The 18707-nt window shown below is 41.0% G+C and overlaps 1 protein-coding gene across 1 annotated transcript in view; it reads left to right on the top strand.

Annotated features, from left to right (window-relative positions):
• The first annotated feature begins 1782 nt into the window (after nucleotides 1-1782).
• Nucleotides 1783-18707, top strand: part of LOC124271160 (testin-like) — a 77451-nt gene continuing 60526 nt past the window's right edge. Inside the window, 1 exon segment of the mRNA XM_046706233.1 lies at nucleotides 1783-2082. Within this exon segment, the coding sequence (XP_046562189.1) occupies nucleotides 2038-2082 (45 nt within the window). The 5' untranslated portion in view covers nucleotides 1783-2037.

Raw genomic sequence — 18707 nt, forward strand, 5'->3', positions numbered from 1 at the left:
TTCACGGGTGATACCACGACTGCACAGCGTTATGTCCGTTCTTGAAGTGAATATAGCCAAGGATAAATAACATTTGCTCTGAGAGACAATGTCAGTCAGAGGGGTATAAGACCAGTTTATTATGAGAGGGCCTGCACCCCAACCGTTCGCAGTCACCTGCAAGGCAGACCTTCCCGTCCCCACGTGCACGAGCAGAGAGGTAGAGCTCCTCCCCCAGATCATAGGCGTCGTCTAATAATATCCCACAGTGTTTTTACACAATCAGGTTTGTTGTTACGGCGGTGTAGATAAAATGATCCTATCTTGCTTTCGAGTAGAGCTTAATTGTGGCACCCGGAATTCTCATCAGAAGAGCTAGGATCAGAGAGTCGGACCTCTCTCTAGAACTCGTCTCAAGCTTCCACCAGAATGAAAAAACCCAAATATCCTCCCTGTGGGTTCTCGGCGTGGTGCGTCAATAAATACGAACCGGCATCCGATCCCGAGTTCCCCATTCCACATGTGACCTTAACATTGTCGATAAAAAATAACCTTTCTCTGATAGTATATATATTTTGACGTAATTGTTATAGAGAAGAGTGTAATCACATACCATACACATATTTTTGGGAGATATTATGACAAACCTTTCCAGGCAGCACCGGGATGTAAAAAATGAAATGAAATGAATACTGAAAGAAGAAATTGATTACCGATGTGTTTTGTCGGTTTGTAGCTATATGTTTTATAAGGTCATGGAACACAACATGCAAAGTTACATGTTTCTGAAAAGAGAAACCCGTTTATCAGGATTATTCTGTCCATAGTACAATCATCCGGTTTAACAAGGTTCCGGTCTAACTAATCATGGGACATTTACTGTCTTTGCCTACACATCGGCACGTCTAATAGATGAGGTTTTCGGGCAAATATAGCTTAAATGTAACACATTCATATTTTAAAGAGTTTTATCAAGACACATTATAGGAATGCATACGTGGGTTGAATGATCAGTAAATTAAATAGCAAATAGTACAAAACTTGCTTTTATCACCATCCTTATTATTATCTTCATCATTATAATAATTATATTGTTAATACAATCCAGGAATACCGTTAATAGGTCCATGTAATGGTAATGGTACCAAAGGTTAGGCAGCGGTTATATAGAACTGAGGCAATTATCTGTAGTTAATTATTGAACTTGAATCATTCATATATAATTATTCATTGAGACGGCAATTAGTTCATCGTTATAAGCTATTAGCGTATCAACTACACCGTATTCGTAGCTATTTATTATTATTAATATTTATCATTATTATATATGATGTTTGTATATTTGTTTACATGCAGACGGAGGGATACATACTAGCACACTATGGACAACAGCTAATATTACACAACACGGCACTAACCACACGTGTTTTCATCTACTTTGTAGCACAGCTATACACACTGAAACCTTCTTTAACTGCAGTTCATTCAACCTTACAAACAATTATCCTCGGTTGGGGCTGGAGGTTGAAAAACAGTACCCAAATCGAGCATTATTTGTTACAGCGTTTGGTATCCCTGTATCTGTTCTGCAACACACAGAACGAGTTAGTAAACAGATCTTTGAAAATTATTTGACTCTTGGTAGGTAATAACTATCCTCTTTCTCTCACTATTATTCAAATATATGTATACCTGTGTGTCGTGTTCAGCGGAACCCTCTTCACGCCTAGGGTAACCCGGAGCATATGCGAAGCCCATCAATAGCGCCATAATTACAAAACTTCGTTTCAGAGTTGAACGTGAAAACCTCGTAACCCCATCGCGCGCCATGACGTCATCGGTGAGTGTTGGCGTCTGCTGGTGTTAGGAGCGGTGTAAGGAGCCGTGAGCCGTGGGAATTCTGTCAGTCCGTATTCTGCTTTTCTGTGACTTGGAACAAGCCCGGGGGACTGACGGACAGTGTGAGCGACCCAACACGGACTGGAACCGCCCTTAGGTCAGGGCAACGCTTTGACGATAAGGAGGTACTTAAAGTGTTGAGAGACAGTACACAAGAGTATGGCCGAGCATCATGGTTTGATGGAGTTACCGGGCAACCCTCATGTAAGTAAACTTAATAAACTGTCATTATACTTTCGTCTTTTATAATATAGAAAAAACATAATACACTTATTTACATGTCTTGACCAGCGCACTTGTCTTAAGCAACCTTCCCTCCCCAAACACGATTCGCGCTAAAGGCTGCTGTTGGCAACCCGCGGCACCTGTTTCGACGCATGTTTTACTGTGGGGGTTCTGTCGGAGGCTTTATCTTGAAGCTGACAACAGACAGAGGGCAAACAGTAGGTCTTAATGAGAGGCCAGTCAGCCATCTTGTCAGTATAAGTGTGTCCTACATATGTATCTGCAATGATTGCTAGATTTGACATTTACATCAGTATTTTGGAGTCATCATAACCGCCCGGTTTAAGTGGTCATGGATAACTTGCTGCACGCAGAGCGATCATCACCAGCATGGACCTGGCTGTTGTTTCAGCAACAGTTGGCAATACTTCCTGTTATGATAATCTGTCATGTGTTACAGCCCTTGAAAGGAGAGTAATTAACGGAAATTATCACAGCCGTATTCTGATGTAAGGCATTGTATGTCTTTGGACTCGTGTCGCGATGATTAACATTACCATATGAAATTAGGTAAAATTTGAAAATCTGTTGGAAAAAGGTTCTTTCAAAGTCGCTGTTACAGGATTCACAGCCTATATTTGATAAAACAACCCGCTCCCTCACCCCCTTCTCGTTTCAGTCTCATCCGTTTCTCAGTAGACTAACGCTTAGTCCCTGAATATATATAATTTTGATGGTAACAAATAAACCCATTTAAGTTGAAAAGAAGCCCCAGTGAGTTGGGAGATTGACCTGAACCTGAGGAAATCTAGACTTGCTTCATTTAGGACTTAAGCATTGCAGGGAGGGTAAGGCAGTAGGGAAAATAATGTGGTTCAGGGACTGTGAGACAGACTCAGCCCCATCTCGTTTTAAGAGACTCGAGGTTCTTGTATAAAACTGGCTGAGCCGGCTGATACATAACTATATTTCTTGGAACCTTAGACGAAGAATATTACCGCATGTTAACTTTTTGTCTTCAGTAGTTTCCACATAGCGTGGGAAGTGTTTCCTATTGAGAAACCCTACGCCTGTAAATTTAATCATAGACACTTGTTTATGAGTTGTACGGCGGTATACATTTTTTCTGTAGTTTTCACCCTACTCTGTACTAGCCACTATGAGTCATTCCTAGTTTTGCCTCGGAACTATCAGGTCTTCCCTATATACTTCTATATACCAGTATGGAACACACGATAGAAGATAAACACGACGGCTCTATGGTCGCCAAGAAAAGATTGAGTGGTGTCGTGTAGTGTAAATACTTTACCGAGCATCCGTGCAGTCAACTGACACCCTACACCGCGAGTAATGGCGGGAAATGACAATCTAGTGTGGGGTCAAGGTCACAAGGTCACTAATTCCGACATGCGATATGGTCACTGTATCGTGTTGCCAGATAGTGCACGAACTGCACGAGGCGGTGTTGGTGATGTCTACATATAGACTTCCTCATAGTCCCTAGGGGTCGGATCCAGGGGATGTATATTTGGAGTATTTATCAGGTGGGGTGATTGAAAGATTCTCTGAACCACAGCTGATGTGATTGGGCGCTGTGTGAAGTCTATTGGATGAGGTCTTCCCTGATAACAGTCTTCCCGTATATGTACCCGGTTAGTTGGAAAAGACCACCGACTTTACGAAAGAGCATGGATGTGGTCATGCGTACTATTTTACAGTTATATGATATTTTTGGTGTCAAATGTTGCCTTCTTGTAAATACATGTATAGAGAAAAGTGTGATACTTTGAATGCGTCTAAAGACTTATTGAATATTACCATAGTGGACATTGATAACCTCTGTTAGCGAACACAGAAGATAAAACATTCGTGTAATACTGAAACGGAAGGCAAAACGTATCTCGGACTTGATCTGAAACCTTCAGATCCTTCATTATACGCGCTCATACTTGTTCAAATTTTAGCCCGACAAATATTCTACCAAGATTTGACGTCTATAATTTCTTTATCCAAATCTTATAACACCGAATTCGTATAACCAGGGATAATCTACAACGTTATATAGTCTCCCTGGTATTACAGACCAAAAGCGGTTCAAGTAAACACTCGTTCAAAAATTTATTGGATACCATAAATAAAAAAGTAAGATCATTTTGTATATATCTTCATCACATTTATTCACAATGAAAAGAAACGTGGCACCCCAAAACAGATCTAAAGAATTACATACAAGCCAAATGCTCAGTTGGGGCTGATGGGTGCAATAGAAGAGCCCCAACTGTAATGGACCGTCGTGAGACTCCCTGACCGCATGTTAGGACACAGAGTCTGTGGTGCTGACCATGCGGACGGGCCATACGCGCCATATATACACAAAGCCCGTTTAATGTTCACCGCCCCCGCCGGGCTGCTGAGGACGGAACTAATTTCCTTGCTGATAAATATTTTCTCTGACGGGTATCACACCGGGGGATCTGTAAGAGAGAAAACATCAACACATGTCAACATTAACGAGACCGACAAACTTTCAACCTCCGAGCAGAACTAATTTTTCAAAAGCAGGTACAGCTTCGTGATTCAGGGATTGCACATTTTAAGCAGACTGGCCAACTATGACTACGTTTCAACTATTTGAGTTATGTCGCGAAGAATACGTTGCAGCTTCAATTTAGTTCCTGGCATTGGCGAAGAGTCTTCGGCGTGTATTGGGGTCGTGTTTTCACCGTGTCTGACAAATTATGCTTCAGGTGCGCTTTGCAACGCTTAACTTCAACCGACTCGTAGGTGTAGGTGCGGCTTGGAGTGACTGTTATACCAGATGCTGTCTCAGTTCGACATTAGTTAGAGAAACGATGGTAAACACGTCTTGTTTGTTTTAAGTGGGGTATTATTGCCAAAACACTCGGTGGTTATTTGGCTAGTGACGAGACTGGCGGAAGGATTCCTGTGGCTTTGAGGCGTAAACATCGCACGTCATCGGAATAGGCGCGGAGTGATATTACATAGTTCTGAGGTCAAGCAACAAGACGATGACTGCAAACACGAGTACCGAATATAAACGGCCGATTCTCCCCTAAAACACCAGCATCGTGAAGAAAGATATGCAATATTATCTCGCTGACGAATCAGCTAACCATCCCAGGAGAGAGGCAGGGTAATGGAGGTCACACTAAGCTCCAACTTACCTTGGCTCACCTTGGGAACTATCACAGTGTAGTAGCCTGTTTACTATGACATGTCCAGTATGACACCTTGGACCGGACCATAAGGGAAACAACGGTTGTGACTCTTGTTGGTATCCTTATAGGTACAAACACGCCCAATGGTGATAGATCCCGAGGTGGCACTGAGCTTCCAACGTTTAGAGTTTTCGTGAAGGATGAAAGGAAGCGATTCAATGTAGTGAGTGAGTGAGTTGAGTTTTACGCCGCATTCAGCAATATTCCCGCTAAATAGCGGCGGTCTGTAAATAAGATAGTGATCAATAGCATGAGCATCGATCTGTGCAATTGGGAACCGATGACATGTGTCAACCAAGTCAGCGAGCCTGACCACCCGATCTCGTTAATCGCCTCTTACGACAAACATGGGTTGCTGAAGGAAGATCAATATTCTAACCCGGACCTTCACGGTTACGATTCAATGTAGTACTATATGTTACTGTTACAAAGAAGTACAGGTCGGGGATGTTTGGGATTCAGATTATATCGCAAATGTAAGATGCTAAACAGTTATTCATATCAGAAGGTAAAGAAAACACGGTGGTTGCCCTAATTTCACACCGTACGTGATACGTGGCCTCTGTTACATTAACTCTGTTTACGGCATACACTGGAGGAGCCCCTGAGATCTGTGTCATACACCTTCTGTGTTAGGTCTTCATGTCAGCTGACCACAGGTGAAGGTCTAATTCATCTGTTGACACACTACGTAATCTAGCGCAAACCTTTGAAATATTACATTAATCAGTGAGTGATGGTTAATTAGAAATTCCGCAACACGACAAAGTAGGGACGAATTTCAAAGTCGCTCCCAAGATTATTCAATCCATGTCTGATTATATAAATATGATTCATTAAGTGTTGACAATCAAGTGTGTATTGGCTTCAGTTTGTTATAACTAAAATGTTCGCAGTTGGATTTTACTGGCATATGATTTGTTGAACAAGTTTGGAACAACTGTACACCAAATACAGCTGTTTGTCCAGATTTCACATACATGATTTTTTGGTGGAGTCTCTATTTTTGAAGACCTTGATCTACTTCCATCAAGACTCACACTCATTAGAGAATAGCACAATGAATCATGGAAGCCTTTCGATACCACAAAGAACTTCCAGAGTGATACAGATGAACGAGAGTTTATGACTTATTCACCGATGTCAGACGTCAGGGTCACTGGCGGGAGCACCCCCCACGTCTTGTTTTGGAAAGATGCTTGAGCTATCAATTCCTCTTCAGGTTTAAACCTTTTGTCAGGGTTTGAAATCTGTCCGTGATCTTGGCATGTGGCATATGCTGCTCATCCTCAGACATAGAGAATTCTCTAGTGACAGTTCAACATGTGAACCTACACTTCGGGCACGTTAGCCAACATCCAGACTAATCCATCAGCCGTTAATTAGCCGCACGTGCTGAATGGCCCGTCTAGCACGTGTCCTGGCCACGTCACGGCGTCCAGCGTCACGGAAATAGCCGAGATTTCGTCTGTCTGCTTTACTAAAAAAATATATTGCACTATATGATTATCAAACACAGGGCTCGCATTATACAATTTGTATTCCCAATGTGTGATACATAAGATACGGGAACAGACAACTAAAAATCTCTATTTTATGGCGTTTTATGTGTCAGACAAAAAAAATGGTGTGTCGATGGTCTTCAGATAATACTAAGGTTTATCGTAGAACAACTGTTTGAGATCGTAGTTTCCTTATCGTTCTAGTCCATAAGGATTTTTATTAATTAAATCACACTTGTCCTAAGTAATAGTTTGTAGTCTCGGGCCTGCAGATTAGCGTGAATGTCTGCGTAAGGGTGTGCATGCAACAGTCAAATGCCAAGATACAAAAAGCCAACATAACATGGCTGCCACGCAGAAATGTCCCATTGTGTGCTGAATATGTTCACCAGTTGAGACCATTCACAAAAACAGATGATAAAACTACGTCTAAGATCGAAAAGTATAAAAAAATACTTTTAAAAAAGCATCTTCTCTCGCAATACGGAGAGGTTAGCTGAATCATACAGCCATTGAAGGATGGCAGGATAGTTGCTGAATCTCGTCCTGTTTTTCACCTCATCTATTACAGGGGCATAATGAATGTAGCATAGGTCTGAGGGGAAAAGAGGTTATTTTCAACACATCGTATCACGGTTTTGATGAACACCCTCAAGCAGAACAAAAACCGCCAGAGTACTGTCTTGGTATGTTGCCTCTTTCAACAGCAGGGGCTCGTGAGTCACTGAACTGGGGATGATGATGATGATCTCAGATAGATTTTTCTACCATTTTGGACTTTTAGGGAATTAATTGCTACGTCCCCGATACTATCAACTATGAAATACACTTAGGATGATAAAGAGAGGTAGATGCATGGGGATATGAATGATTCTGCGGGGCTGTGTCGAGAGGAATGCTATGTACTCGGTGATAGATCATCCAGAACTTATTTGTGCTGCATGAACCGAGTGTCCCCGGTTTTTTCGAATTCCCTGATAACCAAATTAGGGTGAACCAAAACATGTTTGGTGTTGGGTATCATTTATCAAAAATAAACATGTGAAATTTAACGAACTGCGTGCCGGGAGTTTAATAAAACAGAAGTTTATTTGAACACGGTGTATGGTATTACTTGGAGGAGTATATTTTACACCAGATGATCGGGATATCTTCCGAATGTTTCAACGCAGACGGATAGGAGTCCGTATGTGCTCTAGTAAGCACTTTTCATGGGTGTCATCGTTGTCGCTTTTCTTTCATCTGATGACTTTTTTTACTGTTGAGGTCAACCGAACTTTCAGTTGAAGAGAAAATGTATGTGTCTGCATTTTCTTAATAGTTCATGGTTAGTTCATTAGAGAATACATGGTCGGTATCACGAAATGATTGGTCGACGTAGAACGTAGAACTTTGTCACCGATATTGCCTCAAAGTGCGGAAAAGTCGGTACATTTTCACTGGACCTATGGACTTCGAGTTAACGCGATTTTTCGTCCATCAATAATCGTGTGCTATGGTTAAACTACATTTCCTTGGATCTGGTCCATGGCAGAACATTTTCTCTTGGTATAACGAAAGTTCCATCGGGCAGACATTTGATGTTTCAGACGCACAGAAAAAAAACAATGACAAAACCATCGTCCACTGGATCTGATGACAAAACCATCGTTCACTGGATCTGATGAGTGGTTAAAAATGTAAGTGCATGTTTTCAGTTTCTCCTTTCAAAGCTGAAAAACATATCCCATAATTATCACAGTCGAGGCGACTGCTAGCCCTGTAAACTGCCGAAGTCTGTATAATCAAGTTCAGTACCGCATCCCAAATTCAAATGGCAACGTAAATTTCGCCATCCAAGACCTCCATGCGAATCAAAAAACCTCCATCATCTGACAACATGATCATTAACCCATGGAAGCCTCCAGTCATCAACTACAAAACCTATTGAATCTCTGTACAAACTTCACCATCGCCGGACCAGGTGTTTCCATACGTGCTCAACCAACCGGTGTTCAATATTGTCGTTATATCCCCATCGTCACCGGCAGCTGACGTCGCTGTAGACGTTCACGGGGCTGCCTCCATGCACCAACTGCAGAAGTGCACATGCTGCACAGCTTCCCCAACAGATGAGATGCAGCTGTGAGCAAAACACGACACACTGTAAACTCTGAGATGTTCTTTTGCACAACTTTGTTGCTAGATATTTAGCTTGTAACACAGGCTACAAACACGTTCTTGTTCTTCCAATGTTCAATTTTTCAAGTGATTTCCTCCGTACCAAAGCTGTTGATAGATACAGAATATAAGTAATATACACACTTGCGTCGAAGAACGGAGTCTTGACTCTAAACAATGAGAAAATAAGCTGTAAGCATTCTTATAGTGATGGTTAATTAACCCCAACACTCCAAGTGACGCCTAATTTCGTTCCACTCATACCAACAGACAGATGTCTCCCTGGATCAAACAAAACCTGCATGGTATGCCTCTTGTCGCCAAAACATCTGCACTAGCTCACTATACCAGTGTGACAACTTTAAAAAGGTACAATTTCAAAATTTTAATATCTCAATATTTCTTTTCTTGCAGTTCTGGCTATCAAAGCCCTTATTCATTTTCAATATAGGAATCTAGGAAGGGGGTTTAGTGCTTAGGTGCGGGACGGGGGTGGTGGGGGTGGCAAGGAACCATTCCCATCTATTTGAGGCATTATAATCTTTTACCAATTCATAATTTATTTATTTTTACCCCTGAAGATGCAGGTTAGATTTGGTCTTCAGCAACCATTGCTTGTCGTGATCCCAATTGCGCCAATTGATCACTGGATTTTCTGGTCCAAATCGCCGCCATATAGCTGGAATATAGCTGGAGTGCAGCGTTAAACAAAACCAACTGTAATTATTTTAATGTGACCAGATAGTCAAAGCCTAAAGGTTTTCGTACCGTTTTACAGCACTATATGTAATTCATTTGGTGATACTAGTATATATTCAGTGTTACTCCAATGCTAAACACAAACTAACAAATTGCAAAATGAACCCTTCAGTTTCCAACAAATCTGTACCAGCACGTGCATTCCTCAAGGCTTCCTTCAGAATAGCTTATGGCATCAAGACTCTCCAGCTCTTGGAGGGAGGAAAGTTATATCAGCAAGTACACCTTGTTTCTTTCTGGAAAAAGAGAACTGCCCCCTACTGTGGCTGTCCTTTACCAAGGCCACCCAGACTGAAATCAAATTGCACATTGTGTTTGAATCAGCGACAACTCCCCTGCAGCACCAGGGAGGCCTGTATTTGAGATATAGGTCTCCACAGGGGAGGCTTTTTTGACATTTTTAGGAGCTAAGGGATTTGTTGCCATTTCTTTTTTGATAAATGGGTATTGCACCAAAACAACTGTTTCGTCTCCAATATGATGCTTGGAAAAATTGTAGTGAATGTTATATTGTCAATTTATCAACTTTTTGAAACACATTTGATACTTTTCTTTTACGAAAAGAGTAATCAGTTCATTTGTAACAAAAGGACCTGGAATGGCAATGTGGGACCAATTAGCAAAATTGTTAAAACTGTAAAGGTTTTGACAAAAAGTAGGGGAAGTGTCTGAAGATATGTGTGTCTTAATGAACACTGTGTGTGTCTGTTGGCCAAGTGTCTTGCTCACTCAGGGAAACATACCACAACAATTTTTGGGTTTTTTAAATGATTTTTGGACAGTATGCCAAAATATAACAGATTAAAAGCCTTTTGGTATAATCTGATGCTGATTTTCTGAGAATATATCTTGAAGAAAAACTAAAAAATATATCCAAAAGGACAAAATAAGCATGTTTTCAATATAGAATAAATGTTATGTTTTAAGCTCACCTTACTGAAAGTCAAGTGGAGTAATGTGGTGATGTATTGTCCATTGTCCCACCAATTGTCCACTGGTCATTAAGTTTTGTAACTCTCCATGTACTACAAGACCTGTGGAGATGAGACTGTCTGTGGATGTTATTATTATGGTATCTCTGACAAGTGCACATTGCACTCAGATCCTATTTTAAATATGATACTTGTGAAGGTCCGGGTTAGAATATTGATCTTCAGTAACCCATGCTTGTAGTAAGAGGCGACTAACGGTGGTCAGGCTCGCTGGCTTGGTTGCCAAATGTCATCGTTCCCGATTGCACAGGTCGATGCTCATGCTGTTGATCACTGGATTGTCTTGATGGTCCAGACTCGATTATTTACAGGCCACTGCCATATAGCTGGAATATTGCTGAGTGCCGCATAAAACTATACTCACTCACTCACATTAAATATGACCTTGGCTGCTGTATTGTAAATGTCACATTTTGCTGTAACTCAGCTGTTTGTATCATCATGAAGTAAGTGTTCTTTTTAATGATATATATACAGTTTTAGCCATATTTTTAATTTTGGTACATTTTGCCAAGGAAACCAAACTTAACATAAAAAAGAAATGGTTGCAGCAGTGAGAGGGGCTATTCATTGGCTGATCATAGCCAAGGTTCACTATCCTTAACATTTCTATATAGGATATAGTAGTGCAATAAGTTCAAGCAGGCCCGAACTGGCCATGGATGCCAGGCAACCAGTTTTACATGTTTGACCAGTATGTCATTACCCTATGTCTGGTCAAAGCCAGAAGAGTCACTGCCCTTGCTCTTGTGGCATAGACTAATGGTGAGTCTCTGAATATATATAAGTTTGATAGAAACAAATAGTTGAGTTTAGATTGGAGCCACAGTGAGATGGGAGATTTAGAGATTAAAAACATGTGACCCCTGAAGTGAATTAGATTTTGTGCAGATGATAACAGTCCCTGAACCTGAGCAAATCTAGACTTGGTTCATTTAGAACTTTAGAATTGAAGAAAGGGCTAGGTATAATGGAAACTATTATGGTTCAGGGACTGTGAGACAGACTATTGTGGCTAGAATTAGGGACCAATATAACTTCAAAGAGGGATGTCTATCTTGTGAGGAACTATATATAACAGCGCACCCTATGACCATCAGTAAGTCAGACAGTCCTTTGTAGCCCTTTGAAAGTCTGCACTGTGACTGCTCATAAACATTATCTCCTCTGATGCTGCTTGACTGATGAAGCTAACATTTGAGATTCATGATCATCCTTGTGGATGATGCACAGCAACAAACAGCTACAGAGCTTGGGATGGGTTATTGTACCAGAGCATTTGCTACCTCCCTCTTGTAGTTGGTTGGTTTGTTGGTTAACACTGCACCTATATAGCGGCAGTCTGTCAATAATCCAGCCTGGACCAGACAATACAGTGATCAACATCATGAGCATCGATCTAGACAATTGGGATATGATGACATGTGTCAACTAAGTCAGCGAGCCTGACCACCTTATCCCGTTAGTCGCCTCTTATGACAAGCATGGGTTGCTGAAGATCGGTTCTAACCCGATCATCACGAGCCCTGAAGCATGTGTTGGCATGTGAGGACAGTTTGGCAAAAATCAGAATCTTGATGCTCTATATTTCTCTGAATCAGTTATAGATGGTTTTTGGGGCGGTTGGGTAGCCAGGTGGTTAAAGTGTTCGCTCGTCATGCCGAAGGCCTAGGTTCGATTCCCCACATTGGTACAATGTGTGAAGCCCATTTCCAGTGTCACTGCAGTGATGTTGCTGGAATATTGCTAAAAGCGGTGTAAACTAAGCTCACTCACTCACTTTAGATGGTTTTGACTAGAGCTGTGATGATATATCGTAGTATTGATAATCGTGATACTTTTTCTGACAATAAATATTTTGATACTTTTTTTCGTATCGTGATATGTATCGTTGACCTTAAAATTGTAATTTTTCACTAGAAATTGACGGTTATGTCAAAATTTACAAGTTACTTGTTATCAAAATACACCTTTTTAAAGAAAATAACTAAAGATAACATATCGTGATATGCATCGTATCGAATCGTATCGTTCGAAGATATGGTGATAAGTATCGTATCGTGAAATTTCTGTATCGTCACACCTCTAGTTTTGATAAAAGCGGCGTAAAACTAAGCTCACTCACTCACTATAGATGGTTTTGACTGTGTGTCAGTTTATGTTCATCTAGGTTTGTTAACATTTTATATGACATTCAAAAGTGTAGTCATGAGATCTAGAATATTCTAGTTTATATAAGCTAACATTTCGAAATCCTTCTGAAAATGTGTAAGTCTATGTGTTATTAATGATTTATCTTCATTCTTCTCTGATTCCTTTACTTACACTAACCAAATAAATACATTCAGCAGTAACAGGATTCTTTGTTTGAAATGCTTTTTACTTGCATCTTATGTGCAATAGGTGTTAACTGATGTGTGCTGTATCAGGACCACTCATGTAAAACAATACCAAAATTATAAAAAATATACCTCAGAAGGACCTGTTTCTTGTAGACCAGCCCTGATTGAGGATATGGAAATTACATCATTATTTTTAAATATCTCAAAGAGTAGGGTGTTCATCAAGTTGTGCATTTCTCAAAGATGTGTGCATTTTGTTTACACAGCATTTTGCCACCCAAAAATAAACAATCTTTGCTGGCTATTGTTATCTTGACTTTCATTTGTTGCTACCAGTATGTTACATTATATTGTACACTTTTTTGTTGAAAAATGGTGAAAAATAACAGTTACATGATTTTGTTTATGATCCCATATGCTGTGATGAGAAATGTTCTTAGTTTTCTGACAGCTTATTCAGTTACAGCTTGCCTACATGTGATGTGGACTTGTTGTGTGACAGATAAAGCTTCTACAAAGCAGAGAAAGCAGGTTTATATGCTGTTCACAGTGTCTGGTATTTTAAATTCAATGACATATAAAGTTCTTCAAAGGCATTTAGAAGTTTGTCAGTCAGTTGGTTTATTGTTCAACGACACACTGCAATATTCCAGCTATAAGGCGGCGGTCTGTAGATAATCAAGTCTGGACCAGACAATCCAGTGATGAACATCATGAGAATCGATTTATGCAATTAGGAACTGCTAACATGTGTTGACCAATTCAGCAAGCCTGACCACCCCATCTGTTTGTCGCCTCTTACAACTAGCATGGGTTGCTGAAGACCAATTCTTACCCAGTTCTTCATGGGTCATTTAGAAGTTTGACACACATGAATACATGACATGTTTCATGGATAGCGACTTCTTTATATTCTTTGACAGAGTCTGACCATCTGATCCACATTAAGTGACTTACAACCTTAGTAGGTTACTGAGGACCATCCTTTCACTTAATTTCCACAGTGAACAATACAGGGAAACATTTGCTGTCTATCTGGTTCTGAATCTGGTTCAGCTGGTTCAGAATGATCTCAGTCCTTTGTGTCATGGGAGGCTATTGGTCACCACATGTTTCTGTGCACTGGTTGGTAGATCGAAGTAAAGATTCCCTCCAATTATTGTCATTGGTTTCCTGGCACCACGCTTCTGCTTGCTCGTTTCTTAAAAATGGTGAATGTCACTGACCTTGAACACTTTGAGATCTTCTCCAAAAAATACTAGTACATACCCATCCCTGAAATGAGTGGCATAAACCAGTACAACACTCACTGACTCAATTGTGTAATGGGTACAGGAAGGATGCTAAGTGGAACATGTGGATGAATTTTGATTGACAGTGTTAATTACACAAGGAACATTCAGTATTATATCTGAAGGCAGCAACAGTGATAAGGGTCCTTCATCTCATGTATGGATTCCTCTTAACACCAACAGATGATAGAAAAAACCCAACCATACAGGTAAATACATGAAGTGCATTTTTAAAGAAACTATTTTTAACCATTAAGGGATCCTTAGAAATGGGCTGAAAGATCTGTTTGCCAATAAGAAAATTATCCATCGAAATTTTTGTCTCTAGTCAAATAATTTCTTCTGTAACTTTATCAAATTGCCAAATGTTATTGCCACACCTATAAATCTATGTATTTACCTCTGTTATAAGTGTGATGATGCTGTATGCTGCTATCAGTCTGCCATAACACATCTACTTGGACCTTAACAGATAGGAATTTACAAGTTGGGTGTGGGGAACTGAGATGTATTGTAAAGATTGCCAAGCACCATAAACATGCTCATTAAAAACTGTATAGAATAATGTGAGCAATGATGAATAGCTGACTCGCCTAAAATATCACCAAGTATTATCTCCAGTTGCACCAGCATGACGTTATTGTCATGGGTCTACCAGCATGACATTATTGTCATGGGTCTACCAGCATGACGTTATTGTCATGGGTCTACCAGCATGACGGTGTTGTCATGGGTCTATCAGCATGACGGTGTTGTCATGGGTCTACCAGCATGACGGTGTTGTCATGGGTCTATCAGCATGACGGTGTTGTCATGGGTCTACCAGCATGACGGTGTTGTCATGGGTCTACCAGCATGACGGTGTTGTCATGGGTCTTTAACACAACTTCTCCTCTAGCATCTGTGGTTCTGTAGGGCTGCTTCTATCACAGCTACAATCTAGTAGCAATGTTTCAGAACACACTCTGTTTACAGGATCCTAACTGACAATAACGTAAGTGCAGTGTTGGGGTTTACATGCCATATCAAAATGTTTAGGTTTTACAAGCTGTTCAACATCAGAAACATGTTACAATAGACGTCACCTTTCATGTGTCACAACTCTCGAGGCAATCGGCTGACAATTGCTTGGAGCAAGACTCATCGACCATTACCTCTAAGATAATTGTTGGGTGAGGACCAGGGATATTATTTTATTTACAAGCACATGTACATAAAGAAGTCATGGGCTACCAAGTGCCAGGGGATATGGCCGTTGTATCAAGTGTCGCCAGATGTTGGGAAATAATCCCTTTATGAGGGGAAGGTAGCTGATAGCATCACTGGAGTTAAAACACTTACGCCACCCTTATACCACAGCCAATCACCTTCAAATGCCCAGGAGCAGATAATGTTCTGTTTGTAGATAGTTTAGTAATGTTGTTTATTATGATAGTAATTCTTTGTTCAGATAAAACTGGTCCCCAGATAAGTGGTGAATCTAAGAGGACATTCTCAGAATTACCTGGCAGATGGTGAATAAATTGTGATAAATATTTGCCAAAAAATAGATGCATGAATTATCTGTGAATGGTTTATGTTTTTCCTTATAAACCTTGCAACAGGAAGTGTCATGATTTCCACTTTAATGTTTACAGATATGGTTTCCAATAGGGTGCTATTTATAACAATTTGCTATGATAATTTTGTTAAGGATCCATTGAAATGATGTTTCCAGGAGGAACAATCTTAACCAACTTTATTCCAATCCTAGTTGTATCACAGTTAAGGAATCAGTACTTGGTGTCAGTACTTGACATTGCATTTAACACCTGTAATAATAAATACATCACAGCTAATTTAAGATGGTTCCTTCAGGCTCACTTTTAATTGATATTGATTTTTTTACTATCAGCAGGCTTGGAAGTCTGGATTCGAGTTGAGGCTCGTTTTGACTTTATTTACAGGATAAATATTTTGTACAAAATCTATTCAGATACCAATGGTTATTATGCATATATATTAAAAAGTCCTTTGTACAGTAATTTGGGATGGAATGTGAAGTTTTATTGTCAAACAACATCAGTGATGGACTTGTTATCACACACTGTTTGACATCATGAGTGGAACCTGGAAATGAAACAGCTGGAGAACACCCTGTGTATGACTATAAGGCCCTTTCTCAGCCCTCTCTATTCTGGTATTAAAAATCTTGCCTTTTATGTGGCGATATACAGTATAAACATCCTACCACATCTTAAACATCATCGTGGTTGGATGGGTAATAGTGCCTTAGTAATATATGATGAGACTAACTAGTTGTCGATAGTGTATACAACAATCTCCAGTGCCAGGATATGGAGACATCATATAGTCACAGCTTGGAGTAGGTGAGATGGCCTAGCAGTGAGTCCGGGTTCAAATCCACAGTATGTGAAGTCAAATTCTGGTTTCCCCCAGCATGATACAACTGGAATATTGCTGAAAGCACTCACTCACCAACTCAGCAGATCACTCACTCACCAACTCACTCACTCTAGCTCACCAGATCACTCACTCACTCACCAACTCACCAGATCACTGACTCACCAACTGACTGACTCACTCACTCTGATGATGATTGCCTTACCCATGAGGTCCAATACATGACATACATGCCAATCACACAATCATAGTGGAGTTTAATAGGGACCTATTTGTACCTTTCGCTGTTCATACCCATGACTGAAATCTTTAAGGAAGACTTCAGCACTAATTAATGAAATGTAATGCAGCTAACTACATTAAATAGGAACTTAACCTTGCGACATAGTTGTGGGTGGGCACTGAGGGGCATCTAATCCATCCTGAGGACTTCCGAGCATGCCCTGTCTTAATAAGTTAATGAGACCTAATTCAGGGAGTCTGGTTTCCTATATGTGTGATGGTTGTGCTAATGGGATGTTGTGTGCTCCGGTGGGTTAGTCATGTACAGAGACCAGGGTGTTCCTGTGGGGGGTTGGACACAGGTCAGGGTGATCTCAGATGAAGATGAAGGGACATTGTTGTATACCGAGACCAGGGTGTTCTTGTAGGGGGTTGTACACTGAGGTCAGGGCGATCTGACATGATGTCATTATCATGGTGCCTGGCATGATGTCATGGTCATGCAGCCTGGATTGTCGCTGTGTCTGACATGATGTCATGGTCATGCTGCCTGGCATGATGCTGTGCCTGACATGATGTCATGGTCAAGCTGCCTGACATGATGTCATGGTCATGTTGCCTGATATGATGTCATGATCATTCTGCCTGATATGATGTCATGGTCATGCTGCCTGGCATGATGCTGTGTCTGACATCATGTCATGGTCAAGCTGCCTGACATGATGTCATGGTCATTCTGCCTGATATGATGTCATGGTCATGCTGCCTGATTTGATCCTGTGTCTGACATGATGTCATGGTCAAGGTGTCTGACATGATGTCATGGTCATTCTGCCTGACATGATGTCATTGTCATTCTGCCTGGCTTGATACTGTGTCTGACATGATTTCATGGTCATGCTGCCTTGCTTGATGCTTTTTGACATGATGTCATGGTCATGCTGCCTGGCATGATGCTGTGCCTGACATGATGTCATGGTCAAGCTGCCTGATATGTCACGGTCATTCTGCCTGACTTGATGCTGTATCTGACATGATGTCATGGTCATTCTGCCTGATATGATGTGACAGTCATTCTGCCTGATATGATGTCACGGTCATGCTGCCTGGCTTGATGCTGTGCCTGACATGATGTCATGGTCAAGCTGCCTGATATGATGCAATGGTCATTCTGCCTGATATGATGTCACGGTCATGCTGCCTGATATGATGTCATGGTCATGCTGCCTGGCTTGATGCTGTGTCTGACATGATGTCATGGTCATTCCGCCTGATATGATGTCATGGTCATGCTGATGCTGCCTGGCTTGATGCTGTCTGACATGATGTCATGGTCATGCTGCCTGGTTTGATGCTGTGCCTGACATGATGTCATGGTCATGCTGCCTGGCTTGAAGCTGTGTCTGACATGATGTCATGGTCATGCTACCTGGCTTGATGATGTGTCTGACATGATGTCATGGTCATGCTGCCTGGCTTGATGCTGTCTGACATTATTTAATGGTCATGCTGTCTGACATGATGTCATGATCATGGTGCCTAGCATGATGCCATGTACATGCTGCCTGGCTTGATGCTGTGCCTGACATGATGTCATGGTCATGGTGCCTGGCATGATGTCGTGGTCATGCTGCCTGGCTTGATGCTGTACCTGACATGATGTCATGGTCATGGTGCCTGGCATGATGTCATG

Source organism: Haliotis rubra, unplaced genomic scaffold, assembly GCF_003918875.1.
Source record: "Haliotis rubra isolate DU_JTF1 unplaced genomic scaffold, ASM391887v1 Scf158, whole genome shotgun sequence".
NCBI classification, from domain to species: Eukaryota; Metazoa; Mollusca; class Gastropoda; order Lepetellida; family Haliotidae; genus Haliotis; species Haliotis rubra.